The sequence below is a fragment of the Narcine bancroftii genome, chromosome 4 (assembly GCF_036971445.1).
Source record: "Narcine bancroftii isolate sNarBan1 chromosome 4, sNarBan1.hap1, whole genome shotgun sequence".
NCBI lineage: Eukaryota > Metazoa > Chordata > Chondrichthyes > Torpediniformes > Narcinidae > Narcine > Narcine bancroftii.
In genome coordinates, this window is record NC_091472.1 from 64,923,983 (window position 1) to 64,941,096 (window position 17,114).

The following is a 17,114-nucleotide window of genomic DNA, read 5'->3' on the forward strand; positions in this document are numbered from 1 at the left end:
GATCGCCGCCGCCAACATCCGCTAGTACTAATGTAGTGAGCTCGCTTGACTAGGACACGGCAGTGAGGGTCGTCGATTTCCTCCGGAGTAAGACAAGTACAGTGGCCTCAAAGAGCTACTAACCCACACTTTCTGGGTATCACGGCGTGAGTGCACCACCCGTCTGCTGCACTTGGATGGTTTGAGGGACAGGGCCCCATCCACCCTCATGAGCAAGATGCTTACATTCACTAAGGGGCACAGGCCTTGACTGTCGATGCTGCCCACCCTGCACGTTTCTGGGAAACACCATGGCCAGCCTTTATTAATGGCTGTGGCGGTTGGCCAACGTGACTGCCTCCTCCATGTTTGGGACTCTGTCGAGAAGGCAGTTCCTCATGAACACTGGTGCCGAAATAAGTCTTCTTCCCACCATGGCCACCAGTGCAGAAATAAGTCTCCTTCCTACCATGGCCCACGACAACTAGAATGCCAAGCCGGGCCCAGCACTGAGACAACTATCAGTACCTCTATACGAACTTACGGCACCCGAACAATCCCCCTATGATTTGCTGGCCACCGATTTAAATGGACTTTACTGCTGGGGCAGTGATGCCATCACTCTTGGGAGCCAATTTCCTGCACACTCACTGCCTGCTGGTAAATTTGAAAGGGCAGAGTTTGGTGAATGCCAGAATTTTTCAAATAATGCCCCTGAAGAAACCCCAACTACCTGTCCCCCCCACCTCAACTCCGTCACATGACACCTACAACACATTCTGGTGGAGTTCTCCACAATCGTGGTGCCACAATTCTCTCCACAGAACCAAAGCACAGGGTAAGGCACCACATACTCACCAAGGGTCCCCCGACCATGCCGGCCTGCTGCCTCTCCCCCCCAGAAAAACTAGCCCTCGTCAAAGAAAGTGGAAGAGTTGGGGATAGTGCGGCCCCTGGGACTTCCCCCCGCACATGATCCCGAAGGCAGCAGGAGGGTAGAGGCTGTGTGGTGATTACCGATGCCTCAACGAGGCAACCATACAGGACAGATACCCCGTGCCCCATATCCAAGACTTTACCATCAACTTACAGGTGAATTTAACTTACAAAGATCGATTTAATCAGGGATATCATCAAATTCCAGTGCACCCCAAGGACATACCCAAAACCGCCATAATCACCCCCTTCAGCCTGTTTGAATTCATGAGGATACCCTTTGGGCTTAAGAATGCTGCTCAGACTTTTCAGCAGCTGATGGACGGTGGGCCGGGACCTCCCATTTGCGTTCATTTACCTGGACAATATTCTTATTGCCAGCCACAAATGTTCAGAACCAAAGGCCCACTTCAGACAACTATTCACCCACCGATAGTAATTCAGGTTGACCATCAACCCTGCCAAGTGTCAGTTTGGACAGGACGCACTCCATAATCATGTCAGTCAGTGAGCCAAGGCCTACATGCTCAGCCAGGCGTCCAAGGTGCAAATGCACAGTAAATCACCTCCCCAAACATTTGAACCAGTGTGGCATAGGTTCAGCCATGTCCACATCGACACTGTGGGGCCGCTATTGGTTTCCCGTGGGGGGGTGGGGTGGTGAGATACCTCCTCACTATGGTTGACCGCTCCACAGGGTGGCCAGAGGCAGTCCCAATAGCCGACGTGACCAGGGAAACCTGTGTCAGGGTACTAATCAACACGTGGGTGTCCAGGTTCGGAGTCCAGGGACATATCACCTCCAACTGGGAGCACAATTTACCTCGAGACTCTGGGTGGCACTAGCCAAACTGTTGGGAACCTAACTCCACCATTCCTTGGCATATCATCTGCAGGCTAACAGGTTGGCGGAGTGGTTCCACAGACACTTTAAAGCAGCCCTAATAGCCCAGCTCAAGAGGCCCAACTGGGCAGATGAACTGCCTTGGGTCCTTCTGGGGATACGCACTGCACCAAAGCAGCAGAAATGGTATATGGCGCACCATTGGTAATCCCAGGGGAGTTCTTGGCCACTGCCAAGCATTTGGAAACCCCCACAGTGGCACTGAAACAGCTGAGGGAAAGAATGGGTACCCAAGTCCCTCCACAGCCCCTGTTGCACAGCCAGTCCAAATCATTTGTCCTCAAAGACTTGCACAGCTGCAAATTTTGTACAAAGGGGAGCACACTAGGCACTTGTCCAATGGCCATATGAGGGGCCGTACAGAGTTGTCAGGCGTAATGGGTCAACGTGTGTATTGGACATTGCCGGCCAAGAGGAAACCTTCACCCTCAGCCACCTGAAACAAGCCCATGTAGTTGTTAGCCAGCCAGTCAAAACTCAGCTCCCGTGACACAGAGGTAGACCGCCCAAACCGGCAATGGACTCTCCGATCGCCAGTTCTGGGGGGTGGGGGGCGGGGGTGAGAGGATGGGTTGAGTAGCAGCCTGCGAACCATGTCATGACCTGGCTCACAAAATGGCCAGGGAATGCGGCGATCACGAGAGCCCCGTAGGGACCAACAGCCATCATCCCGTGTGACCACCAGCACAGCAGGAAACAGTGAGAATGCCGGCCAATCAGAGGTTGGCGCTGTGATGACATCACTCCTGTCGTCAGAGGCAGGGAGCGAATATAAACAGACTTAGCAAGTGTGCCATTCTTACTCCACACTTCATGTAGTGCGCACGCTACAGTGCATCAATCTTATTAACTTTAATTTTCAAGAAAGATAGAGCAGTATCTGAAACCTGAGAAGCTCAACATAGACCCTTGATTGTCTGATTCCTCAAATACATTCGAATTCTGGCTACGCTGTTTTGAAGACTTCCTGATGGCAGCTACGGATGTTATCATCATGGTTGAAAACGGACTGAGGGTCCGCTTCTCGCGAGTCAGACCCCTGGTATTCCCGGTGATCAATGATGCCAGCTCATACACGGAGGCCATGGTTATACTGAAGGCCCACTGTCATAGGAGGATAAATGAGGTCTACACCAGGCACCTCCTGGCCACCAGAAAGCAATGATCTGGTGAGTCAAGCATCGAATACCTGCAGGGCCCCCGGAACCTATGCAGAGCATGCAACTGCAAGGCCATGACGGCCACCCAGAATACTGAAGACCTCATCTGGGATGCTATGTGGGCAGCATTTGCTCAGAATTCATAAGGCACTGACTCCTGGAACAAAAGATACTTAATCTACAGAGGGCAGTTGAACTGAAGAGACATTGGAGGTGGCTCTCCAAAACTCAGATGATTACTTGGAAGCCTCTTGGTCTCTGCGGGCACGCTATCTTGGGAATGGGAATTGTCCCGCGCTATATAACTGGTCGCTAACACCATCCCACTCCTCTAGTGACCTGACCTTGGTCCCTGTTCCAGGTGATCATTGGAAAATGGAGACCCCATTGGTGATGCCAAAAGCAATCCAGAGGAAGTGCTACTTCTGCTGGCAGGGTAAGCATCCAAGGAATCACTACCCTGCCAAGGAGGCAGTATGTGCGAGGTGCAGAAAAAAAGGACATTATGTCAAAGTCTGCCAGTCCAAACCATCTGCAAAATCTAGCAGCATCATGTGCGGACACTTGCCACTCTGGACAGTGAAATCAGCTCCATTTCCTCTGCGAACCAGCGACACAATGTGCGAGTCATGGGGTCTGCCATTTTGGACCACAAGGCACATGCCATCTTCTCAGGCCCACGACACCACGGGGGAACAGCAAGGGTGGCCATCTTGGAATCGTGTATATATTGGCCTCCATCATCCTGAACCAAGGGACCACACAAACTTGCCAGGTCCGTGATGGACATACAGAAAGTTTGATTCACCACAATAGTGCTAAGTATCTATCCCTCAAGATACGGCCCACCAAACACAAGATATCACTCACATCCAAATCCCATAAGGCAGCCATCCACGGGTCCTTCGTAGTGACCCTGACCATTGGAGGCATAGTTGACCTTTGGAGCCATAGTTTATAAAAATTTCAGGCTACTCGTTATGCCACAAATCTGCCTCCTTGCTACTGGGGCTGGACTTCCAGTGCCAACTTCAGAAAGTTATATTGAAATTTGATGGATCCCATTCCCCCCCCCCCCACCTCACTGTTTGCAATGAACAGTTCACAGATTGTATCTTGACTCTCAAGGTGGACGCCACCCCACCACCCCCCACCCAGCTATTTGCCAACCTCACCCTCGACTGCAAGCCAATGGCCACCAGGAGCAGACGATACTGTGCTGCAAACAAGGCGTTAAGTCGGAGGTTCAGCATTTGTTGGGCAAGGGCATCATTGAGGCCAGCACTAGCCCTTGGAGGACTCAGCTGATTGTGGTAAAGAACAGAGAAAAAATAGGATGGTCATAGAATACACCCAGACTGTCATCAGTTACATGCAGCTTGATGTGTACCCCCTTCCCCACATATCCAATATTATCAACCAGATCATGCAGTATTGGGTGTTCTGAACGAGCGATCTGAAGATGGCCTATCACCAGCTCCTGATCCACCCGGAGAATTGCCAGTATACCCCATTTGAGGCAGATGGCTGCCTCTATCACTTCCTCCAGATTGCTTTCGGCATCACCAATGGGGTCTCCATTTTCCAGTTGGAGATGGACCGCATGGTGAACCACTATAAACTGCAGATCACTTTCCCATACCTTGGTAATGTGACCATCTGCGACCATGACTTGCAAGATGCAAATCTCTCTAAATTCCTCCAGCTAGCAAAACTCCTGAACCTTACTGAAAACAAGGACAAATGTGTTTTCCAGACAGCATGACTAGTTATCCTCGACTGCGTGGTCAAGAACAGCACCAATGGCTCTGACCCCAACCGCATGTATCTGTTGCTGGAGCTACCTCTCCCAAATGCTCTCAAACCATTGAAGAGATGCTTAACGTTTTTCTCATGCTATGCTCAATGGGTCCTAACTATCAAGAATGACAAGATGCTCAGGTGGAGAATCGAACTGTCCACTTAAAATGACTTCCTCTATCGGCTTGGCAAACTTTTTTTTTTAATTAATTTTTTTTATTTTTCACACCATAAATCACAATAGCCATGATATACACTTTTTCTTTTTCACACATTTACAGTGACTTTTTCTCCCCCCCCCTCCCTCCTCCCAAGCCCCCCCCACCCCCCCCTCTCATCCATTTTAGGTATACAATCTAGGTTGCATTAATTCAGTCAGACAATGTTGTCGTTCAACAAAAATACACCAGAAATTCTACAGAGTCCATTCTTTTCTTTCCTTCTCCTTCCATCAACTTAGGTAATGTTTGTCCCCGGTAGGTTTTCGCTATTGTATTTAATGTAAGGCTCCCATACTTGTTCGAATATTTCAATATTATTTCTTAAACTATATGTTATTTTTTCTAATGGAATACATTTATTCATTTCTATATACCATTGTTGTATTTTCAAATTATCTTCCAATTTCCAGGTTGACATAATACATTTTTTTGCTACGGCTAGGGCTATCTTAACAAATCTTTTTTGTGCATCTTCCAAGTCAATTCCAAATTCTTTATTTTTTTATGTTACTTAGGAGAAAGATCTCTGGATTCTTTGGTATATTGTTTTCTGTTATTTTATTTAATATCTGATTGAGATCATCCCAAAATTTTTCTACTCTCTCACATGTCCAGATTGCATGAATTGTTGTTCCCCTTTCTTTTTTACATCGAAAACATCTATCAGATACTGTTGGGTCCCATTTATTTAACTTTTGCGGTGTAATGTATAGTCTGTGTAACCAATTATATTGTATCATACGCAGCCTCGTATTTATTGTATTTCTCATCGTTCCAGAACATAATTTCTCCCATGTTTCCTTTTTTATCTTTATATTTAAATCTTGTTCCCATTTTTGTTTAGTTTTACCATTTGTTTCCTCATTCTCCTTTTCTTGCAGTTTAATATACATATTTGTTATAAATCTTTTGATTAACATTGTATCTGTAATCACATATTCAAGGTTACTTCCCTCTGGTAAACTCAAATTGCTTCCTAATTTATCTTTCAAGTAGGATCTCAGTTGGTAATATGCCAGCGCTGTATCTCCAGTTATATTGTACTTATCTCTCATTTGTTCAAAGGATAAGAATCTACTTCCTGAAAAACAATTTTCTATTCTTTTAATCCCTTTTTTATCCCATTTTCTAAAGGAAATGCTCTAAATCGTCCTGTAATTTTTTCATTAGTGGATTGTAATTGAGTTTATATAATTGGCCTAGATTTTTGTTTATTTGCACACCTAGGTATCTTATTGCCTGCATTTGCCATCTGAATGGGGATTCCTCCTTAAATTTTGAGAAATCCGCATTATTCATAGGCATTGCTTCACTTTTATTTACGTTTATCTTGTATCCCGACACTTCTCCATATTCCTTCAATTTCTTATATAGTTCTTTTATTGATAGTTCTGGTTCTGTTAAGTACACTATCACATCATCCGCAAATAGACTGATTTTATATTCCCTGTCTTTTATTTTTATTCCTTTTATATTATTATCTATTCTTATCGATTCTGCTAGTGGTTCTATAGCTAGCGCAAACAATAATGGTGATAGTGGGCATCCCTGCCGCGTTGACCTGCTTAAGTTAAATTGCTTTGATACACGTCCATTTACTGTCACTTTCGCTAACGGTCCCTTATATAATGCTTTAATCCAATTAATATACTTCTCCGGTAAACTGAATTTTTGCAATACTTTGAACAAGTAATTCCATTCTACTCTGTCGAAGGCCTTCTCTGCGTCTAAAGCAACTGCTACTGCCGGTGCTTTATTTCCTTCTACTGCATGAATTAAGTTAATAAATTTACAAATATTGTCTGTTGTGCGTCTTTTTTTGATAAATCCAGTTTGGTCTAAATTTACCATTTTCGGTACCTGTTCTGCAAATCTGTTTGCTAATAGTTTAGCTATTATCTTATAATCTGTGTTTAGCAGAGATATTGGTCTATATGACGCTGGTGAGAGTGGATCTTTCCCTTGTTTTAGTATCACTGTAATTATTGCTGTTTTACATGAATCTGGTAAGTTTTGTGTCTCATCAATCTGGTTGATTACATCCAGGAGGGGCGGTATTATTAGATCTTTAAATGTTTTGTAGAATTCTATTGGGAGTCCATCCTCTCCTGGTGTCTTATTATTTGGTAATTTTTTTATTATCTCTTGTATTTCTACTGTTCCAAATGGTTCTGTTAATTTATTTTGTTCCTCTATTTGTAGTTTTGGTAGTTCAATTTTAGTCAAAAATTCATCTATTTTCCCTTCTTTCCCTTCGTTTTCAGTTCGGTATAATTGTTCATAGAATTCTCTGAAGTTTTCCTTAATTTCTTTTGGATTATATGTAATTTGTTTGTCTTTTTCCCTTGTTGCCAATACCATTTTCTTAGTTTGCTCTGTCTTAAGCTGCCATGCTAAGATTTTGTGTGTTTTTTCACCTAGTTCATAATATTTCTGTTTTGTCTTCATTATATTCTTCTCCACCTTATATGTTTGTAATGTTTCATATTTTATTTTTTTATCCGCCAATTCTCTTCTTTTGGTTGTATCTTCCTTTATTGCTAATTTTTTTTCTATGTTTATTATTTCCCTTTCCAACTGCTCTGTTTCCTGATTATAGTCCTTCTTCATCTTGGTTGCATAACTTATTATTTGTCCTCTAATGAATGCTTTCATTGCGTCCCATAGTATAAACTTATCTTCCACTGATTCCGTATTTACTTCAAAGTACATTTTTAATTGTTTTTCAATAAATTCTCTAAAATCCTGTCTTTTAAGTAGCATGGGGTTTAATCTCCATCTATACATTCTTGGAGGGATGTCCTCTAGCTTTGCTGTCAGTATTAAGGGTGAATGGTCCGATAGCATTCTCGCTTTATATTCTGTTTTTCTTACTCTGTCCTGCATACTAGCTGATAACAAAAATAGGTCTATTCTTGAGTATGTTTTATGTCTAGTCGAGTAGTATGAGTATTCCTTTTCTTTTGGGTTTTGTTTCCTCCATATGTCCACAAGTTTCATTTCTTGCATTGATTTAATTATAAATTTGGTTACTTTGTTCTTCCTGTTAATTTTTTTCCACGTTTTATCCATATTTGGATCCAAATTCAGATTGAAATCCCCTCCTATTAGTATGTTCCCTTGCGTATTAGCTACCTTCAAAAAGATATCTTGCATAAACTTTTGATCTTCTTCGTTAGGTGAATATATATTAAGTAGATTCCAAAGCTCCGAATATATCTGACATTTTATCATAACATATCTCCCTGCTGGATCTATTATTTCCTCTTCTATTTTAAATGGCACATTTTTGCTAATTAATATAGCCACTCCTCTTGCTTTTGAATTATACGATGCTGTTGTTACATGTCCTACCCAATCTCTCTTTAATTTCTTGTGCTCCAATTCAGTTAAGTGTGTTTCTTGGACAAATGCTATATCTATTTTTTCCTTTTTCAGTAAATTTAGTAGTTTCTTCCTTTTAATTTGGTTATGTATTCCATTAATATTTAAAGTCATATAGTTCAGCGTAGCCATTTTATATTTTGCTTATCTTCTCTTTCCGTTTTTCCATCATTACCTTTCCTCCTTTTCCATTTCTGTTTTCTTATTTTCAACTCTTTACCAGACAACATTCCTACAACATCCAACATTTTCCTTATTCTCCTATTTCTATCTTCTTTATCCCCAATCTCCCCTTCCCCTCCTGAGTTGTCCTTTATCCCTTGTCGGACAACCACATCTCCCCTCTTCATTTGGATTTGCGTATCCACTCGCAAGCGTCAACTGATTTTGCAGTGACCGCTCTTTTCCCCCACCCAGCCCCCCCCAGAAAAGATTTCACTTTTCATATGTCACAAAGGTCACTCTTTTAATTCCCTCCTTATTCTCTCTATTCCATTACCTTCCCTTATTAATTCTTGTCTATACTATCTATGTTTTCCTCTAATTACAGATACTTTCACGTATGCCCATTGTCTCTATTCACTCTTATACCTCTTTACCCGCATACATATCAATCGTGGTCATTTTTACCCTCATTACCCGTCTTCATCCCTCAGTCTATTTTTGTCTTTACCAACATACATATCAATCGTGATCATTTTTACTCTCATTACCTGTCTTCATCCCTCAGTCTATTTTTGTAATTGTTCTGCAAATTTTCGTGCTTCTTCTGGATCCGAGAACAGTCTGTTTTGTTGTCCTGGAATAAATATTTTCAATACCGCAGGATGCTTCAGTGTAAATTTATATCCTTTCTTCCATAAAATCGCCTTTGCTGTATTGAACTCTTTTCTCTTCTTTAGGAGTTCAAAACTTATATCTGGATAAATGAAGATTTTTTGCCCTTTATACTCCAGTGGTTTGTTGCCCTTTCTTACTTTTTCCATTGTCTTCTCCAGTACCTTTTCTCTTGTAGTATATCTTAGGAATTTTACTACAATAGATCTTGGTTTTTGTTGTGGTTGTGGTTTAGGGGCCAATGCTCTATGTGCCCTTTCTATTTCCATTTCTTGCTGTAGTTCTGGACATCCTAGGACCTTAGGGATCCACTCTTTTATAAACTCCCTCATATTCTTGCCTTCTTCATCTTCCTTAAGGCCCACTATCTTTATGTTATTTCTTCTGTTATAATTTTCCATTATATCTATTTTTTGAGCTAGTAATTCTTATGTCTCTTTAGTTTTTTTATTAGATTCCTCCAATTTCTTTTTTAAGTCTTCTACCTCCATTTCTGCTACTATTGCCCGTTCTTCCATCTTGTCCATTTTTTTCCCCATTTCTGTTAAGATCATATCCATTTTATTTATTTTCTTTTCTGTGTTGTTTATTCTTCTTCTTAAATCATTGAATTCCTGTGTTTGCCATTCTTTAAATGACTCCATGTATCCTCTAACAAGAGCAAGTATATCCTTTACCTTGCCTTTCCCTTTATCTATTTCACTGTATTCTTTCTCTTCTTCTTCCTCTGGGTTGGCCATCTGTTGTTTCTTTGATGCCCTTTCCTCCTCTTCTTTCTTGTTTCCATTGTCTTCTGTGGTCTCTTCTTGCTGCAGGTGTTCTGCAGCTGTCGTTGCCGGCTGTGGAGATCGACTCCCCAGCTGGTCCCCCCTCCCGTCGGTGTGTTTTTTTTCATGCGCGGTTGCGCACTTTTACTCGGCTCTGTGAGCCATTGTTGTAGTTCTTTTTCTACCGACCTGAGGTAGTGGGCTCCTCTCTTCACAGCGGGCCTCTTCGGACAGGTAAGGCCTTCACCTTTTTCCTCCGTTGTCTTCTCTTCCTCTCTTCTTTCCGTTGATTTTGATTTTTCTCCTTTTGTCTCCATCTTCTTTCCACCTTTATACTCACTTTTCTTTAACTTGTATTTCTGTGCCTTTGTATTTTCTCTTGTTTTTCCCGACTTTTCTGGAGAGGGCTGGAGTTCACCGTCCGGCTACTACTCCGTCACGTGACTCCTCCCTCGGCTTGGCAAACTTAATGAGCCCTCAGACGCTCTATCCCAAGGGATGTGCCAGGGTCCAAATGGACAGACTACAGACCCTCCATAATAACCTCTGTCTCCCCAGAGAGATTAGATTATTCCATTTTATTAAAGCTCGAAACCTACCATACTCTGTTGAGGAAGTCCGGACAATGACTAAAAATTGCCAGGTCTGCGCCGAATGCAAATCACCATTCTACCAACCAGGCAAGGTGCACCTGATCAAAACTACCCGACCTTTCAAGCGTCTAAGCATTGATTTCAAGGAGCCCCTCCCCTCTTCCAACCAGATTGTCTACTTCCTTACAAACATTGACCAATACTCCCATTTCCCCTTTTGCCATTCATTCCCTGCCTGCCTGGACATGACCATGGCTAATTTTCAAGGCCATCCACACCATTTTACGCTCTTTGGGTACCCTGGCTTCATCCACAGCAACCGGGGGACCTCATTCATGAGTGATGAGCTGCAGCAGTGCCTGCTGGCCAAGGGCACTGCAAGGACCACCAGCTACCAACCTAGAGGAAATGGGCATGGAAAGGGAGAATGCCATGGTTTGGAAAACTATCCTCCTGGCACTGAAGTCATGGGGCCTTACTGTCTCCCAATGGAAAGAAGTCCTCCCAGGCACACCCCACCGTGTTCAGTCACTTTTAAGTATGGCCACTAACAATAGATATTTGCTTTCCCTAGGAAATCTGAATCAGGGACTACGATGCTTTCTTAGTTTACCTCCCCAGGACTGGTCCTGCTTCAAAAGCACACCAGGCAATCTAGGACTGATCCACTGGTCGAAAGGGTCTGCCTTCTCCGTACTAAACCCCAGTATGCCTACGTTGTCTTCCTTGATGAGCGCAAGGACACGGCCTCGATCCGGGATCTGGCACCATCAGGGCCCCTCAGAATACCACTGACCACCAAAAGACACTCCCCCGCACCCCCACCCTGCTACCTTAGGGGTTCCTAAGCCTGTGGCTGACCATTCTCTACCCCTGGTTACTGTGTCACCCATGATGCACCAGCACCACACTCACCTGTTATCCCGTCACCTGTTTCCACCCACCCCCTGCCCTTGGAACTGTAACCAGTGACAATAGGCAACCCCATAAGCTCTCAAGGCACTACGGCAGTGCCCCAACCATTACCACGTCATTCGCTGCGGCAAAGGAGACCCCCTGACAGATTTAATCTGTAAAATGTATATTTGTTTCACTTTCTTTTCTTCTCACTCTGCAGAACTCTTCTTAAAAAGGAGGGTGAATGTGAACCACTGTTATGCTATGATTGGGTGCTGCTGGCTGGACACACTCCTGATCCTACCCATAGCCTCCCCATTTCACTCTGCCTTGATCAGTCAATGAGGTTGACAGATGTTCCAGTCTATAGTTAATAAAAGCCTATCAGTTTCACAACATCAGCCTTATTATTGATGGTGCATCCCTATAAAGTCCTTGCTTTTGACACCCATCAAATCTATTTTTGTACTCATAACACCCAGACACCCCCCTCTCCCACCCGAAGAGTGAGGCGCTGGAGAGGTGTGTGAGTAATATCCTTATAGAACAAAGCATTCACAGCCTGTGAGGATGTAATATGTCACTCAGGACATCACCACTGGAGGTTGGGCTCCCCTTAGCTCTGTGATACTGGGTTGGTAATGTGAAAGGACACACGGAACTGTTTTTTCTTGGTCCAGTGTGAACGGCCCTACCAGTATTTCAAAATAGGTTATTCACATGCCAATTTAGTGGGTTGCCAATGTAAAAAGGCCTTTGGCCACAATGTCATAATTCCATGTTCCAATCCACGCTCTAAGCTCATCATTCCCCTGGCTAGCAGGTACTGCCGCAGCACTTCGCTCATGAATGAGGTCCCCAGTCGCTGTGGAGGAAGTAAGAGTACCCAAAAGGCATGAAGATATTGTGGACGGCCTTGATGACTGTAGCCAATGTCTAGTCCAGGCAGGGGACGGCAAAAGGGAAGCAGGAATACTCAACGATGGTGAGGAAGTGTACATTCCATTTCGAGGAATGGAGAGGTCCCTTGAAGTCAATGCTCAGGAGCTTGAAGTTTTGATCAGGTGCGCCTTGTCGGGATGGTAAAAGTGCAGTTTGCACTCGGCGCACACCTGGCAGTTTTTGGTCATTATTCTGACTTCCTCAATGGAGTATGGTAGGTTCTGTGTTTGGTAGGTTGTGTAGAGGGTCTGCAATTTGTCCATTTGGATACTGGCGCAAGTCTGCAGGACAGGGTGTCTGAGGACTCATTAAGTTTGCTAGGTCAATATAGGGTATCCTAATTATAGGTGGACAGTTCAATTCCCCACGAGGATTTTATTATTCTTCATTTTCCCCCTCACTTATTATTGAACATGAAGACCTCCGCCCGCTGGTCCGTGAGGAGAGTGAAGCGCTGTTTACCTGGATGTCCATTATGGATCTGGTGAGTTCGTGTGGCCCCTCTTGGTTCAGGGTGCCCTCTTGGTTCAGGGTGATGGAGACCAGTATGGACTTTCTGTCCAAGTCCGATTAGGTCCTGAGGTCCCAAGATGGCCACCTCTGCTGTTCCCATGCAGTGCTGCTGGCCAAAGATGGCACTGGACATGCAGTCCAAAATGGCAACCCCAATAATTCATATGTTGCGATGCTGGTCTGCAGAGGGGATGGTGCCCATCATGTTGCCTGGGGTAGTGGTTGTCCACACACAACACTGCTAGGTTTTGTGGACATTTTAGAATGGCAGACCTTTGCATAATTTCCTCTTTTTCCGCACCTAGAGCACACCGCTTCCTTGGCAGGGCAGCGTTTCCTCAGGTGCTTGCCCTGCCTGCAGAAGCAGCATTTGGAGTGATCACCCACTATGGCAGCCAAGGTCAGGCTGCTAGAGGATTGCAATGATGCCTGCAACCATTTGCTCACAGCGCAAAGACAGCGTCCCAAGATACCAGTGCCCGCAGTGGCTGAGTAGTCATCCAAGCTTTGCAAGGGCCATCTCCAATGTCTCTATTAATTCAACCACCCCTTGCAGTTCGAGTACCTTCTTCTCCAGGAGTTGCTGTCTTATGTATCAGAACTGGATGCCGGCCATATAAGCGTCCTGTATAAGGTCCTCCGTATTCTAGGCGACCATCACAGCTTTGCAGTTGCACGCGCGAGGATCTATGATGAGTCTCTCTGGTTTCAGATATTGCTCCATTTTCTTTGAAAAATAGTCAATAAAATCAATGCACCATCAATTATCACCAAAGACTGAGATTGTGAAACTAATAGGCTTTTATTGACTAATAAACTTAAGCAACAACCAACCTCATCAACTGATCATGGCAGGAAGACTGGAGGGTATACAAAGGGGTAATGGGTAGGATCGGTCTCAGGAGGCATATCCAGTCAGTAGTAACTAATCACAGTATAACAGTAGTTCACCACAATGCCCCTGCCTTGGCTGCCATTCCCACTGTCTATGAGCTAGAGAGAAAAATAAATAAATAAAACCTGGCCTTACCTGTGCCTTCCTGCTGAATCCTTTTTGTTCCTCGATAGGGTTATTCTTACTTCAACTTCTGCACCACAACTTGTTCTTTTTGCTCAATCCTCTTGAGCCAAAGCCTCAACTTTGCCTGCTCACACAATGGCTGTTTCAATTCTACCATTCATTTATTTAAAGCAGCCGACTTGCACTATTTCGCTCCAACTCTCACTCACAGCAAAAAAAAATCTTTGCTGGCAGGACAGCAGTGGAGAGGGTTTTGAACCAAGTTTCCGAGCATCCGGATATCAGAAGACTGCTTCTGAAGCCAACACATTGAAGCAACACATTAAAGGCATATCTATCTTCTATGAAGTCTGAGGATATTCAGCACTGAATACTCTACTGAATTTCTCTATTGAAAATATACTGATTAGTTGTATCATGGCTTCATAATCTTGGTCACAATCTCTTCTTGCTGTTGCCCTTAAGCAGAATGTACAAAACCTGAAGCTCAGCATTTCTAGCCTCAAGAACAGTTTTATTCTAATACTTTCAGACTCTTGAACCTCCTTGAACTACCTCAACCATAAACTACTCTGGGACTACCAAAAGATGTGTCTGCACTATCGAAGCATCACTTTTTTTTTTGCACTAACCACATCTGTAAATATTCACCTATCTTTTTATATTTATCATTTCTTTTTCTGACTTGTGGTGTGTTATGGCAATTTAGTTTATAGTATTGTTGTTGGTGTGTCTTATGTACCTCTGCAGCTGAATCAAATAAGAATTTGTGTATTTTTGAATACAGCATTAACATTTAATGTTATATCATGCTGATGTTTACTAGGAGCATACTGACTCAGAAAAAAATAATGCATCTTACCTCTCGCAATGTCACCAGAGTCTTTTTATCAATAGTTGCTTGTTTAACTAACTCTTTATTGTCTTTTTCTAAATCTTTCAGCCGTCCATAAAAGTCTTTGAATTTATTGATTTCTTTTGTAAGTAATTTATTCTCTTTCTCAAGGTTAGAAATTGTCATATTGTTATCATCCAGCGTGGAATCCTTGATCTCAGCCTGTTGACGCAATCTTCTGTTTTCCTTTTCAAGTTGCTTTTTGTCTTTCTCCAATTGGATGGTCTCTTGCTCTTGTAGTTTGCTTTCTTTCTCTAGTTGTTGCAACCGTTTGCTGGAGATTTTTAACTCCTCCAGATTTTTTTGTAAACTCTGGTTTTCCATTTCTAAGTCTTGTCGTTCATTTTCCAATTGATTAATTTTTTTATTGTTGTTTTCTAGGGCCCTTTGAAGTCTGTGATTTTCTAAATCAAGTCCTTGATAGCTTAGTTCTAATCGTTCAGTTTTCTTGTTGCAAGCCTTTAAAAAGACAAGGCTCTTTTTTAACTGCTCTTTTTCATTTTCCAATTCTTTTTTCTCTAACTCAAGTTGTGCCAACTTGACACCACTGAACTTCAAGTTCTCTAGTGTTCTCCTGAATTGCAAATTTTCATCCTCAAGTTGCTTATTTTCTTTTTCTAAAATATCCATTTGGTTTTTCAGGACATCTGATGTCTTTCTCAGCTTATTATTTTCCACTTCCAAATCTGAGTTCTCCTGTTCCAAGATATCTATTTTTTCACATGTAATCATTAAACCAGTAATTTTCTTCTGCAACTGTTCGTTTTTTCTTTCTAAGCGATTCAAAAAGGCTTCAAGCTCTTCTGCCCTTTCTCCCTTTTCTCTACAATGTTCTAACTTCTTTTGGATTTGTTTTTTCTCAAATTCTACTTTGTTCAGTTTCATGCTGGTTTCCTTAATAGATTCATGGAGGATTTTATTTTCTTTTTCAATGTCTTTTACCCCAGCTTCTACACTTATTTGTGTACGTTGCCGTAGGGATGCAATGGTATGAATTAAGTGCTCATTTTCTTGTTTCAATACTTGTATCTGTAATATAGAAGTAAAATGGGAGAATTTACTTTGAATATTTAAATTACCAGCATTACATATCTAAAAATGCAAAACAATGCAGGGTTATTTTATTAATGTTGAAATGGCAGCTGAAGTAGCAACAAAGAAATGTGGCAGAAAAACAATGGGAAGGCAAACTTTCCCCAATTCAATGCAATCATATAAATCAACAAGAAAATCAAAAGGAAATATGATGTATGATACACAAGTTGGAAAGTGTACATTAATTATGATGTTCAAGATCATTCCACATAAGAATGGGAAATTTTTAACTTACAAAGTTTATTGTACATTTTTTCTTTCCCATTTCTCCCAGCTTTTCAGTCTTGCTAGCTGAATGCCTACCAATACATTTAATGCAAGAACCTTGAAGATAGCAAACAGTCACTGAGCACTTGCCACTTTCTGCAAATATTTTCAACTACAAATTTAAGGCTCCTCAGAAACATGTCAGATGTATCCTTAACTAACTCCTTCCACCCAATGGCTGATCAGCTCTTCCCACAGACTTATTGTGGATTCTACCAGTGGATATCATTGTGCTACATTAAAAATGTTGAAAGTCATACCAAAACTTTCTTTCTCCATCTCACAAAAGCTGGCAGGAAAGAGGAGAATCAGTCATATAGCATTGCAGCAAACACTTTCACCCACAGCATCACTAACACCCATGCATTTTAATCCCATTTTCTAGCTTTTGATCCATTGACTTCTTTGTAAAGGAGTTTCAACTTCACATGCATTATGAGAGCCTGCTTCCACTATTCTGAGACATTGCTTTCTAGATTTCTTCTTCAAATCTCCTCTAAATCTCATACAGTATTCCCTCCTAATACACACTATCTTCTTGCACCCCTCATATTTTTGAATACTTCAATCAAATAATGCTCAATCTTCTCCATTCCAAAGCAAGCAAGTCAGTCCAATGTCTCCTCATGGCTGAAACATTTCAGCCCAATCAATACCCTGGCAAATTCCTTCTGCACTCTCTCCATTAATCAAATTCTTCATATGATGTGGCAGCCAGAAGTGTACATAGCTGCAGCCTAAGTAATGTATAGATATTAATAAGCTAATTATATCATATAATTTGTACTATGTATATTTGCACCAAAACTCTTACTTATGACAGCTAAACAGATACTTGATTTTTTAAAAATTACAATAGTATACAGTAAATAAAATTAAGAGATAAATCATACAAAAGATAAT

General features: G+C 42.4%; 1 protein-coding gene across 23 annotated transcripts in view; it reads right to left on the bottom strand.

Annotated features, from left to right (window-relative positions):
• LOC138760639 (girdin-like) overlaps window positions 1–17,114 on the bottom strand; it is a 272,147-nt gene that overhangs the window by 107,062 nt on the left and 147,971 nt on the right. For all 23 annotated transcript variants that reach the window (XR_011355767.1, XM_069931479.1, XM_069931478.1 and 20 more), the window contains one exon: window positions 14,817–15,878. Coding sequence is in view for 22 of the 23 variants with exons in the window: in XM_069931479.1 (XP_069787580.1) it covers window positions 14,817–15,878 (1,062 nt within the window). In the remaining variant the exon portion in view is untranslated. The remainder of the gene's footprint in view (window positions 1–14,816; window positions 15,879–17,114) is intronic.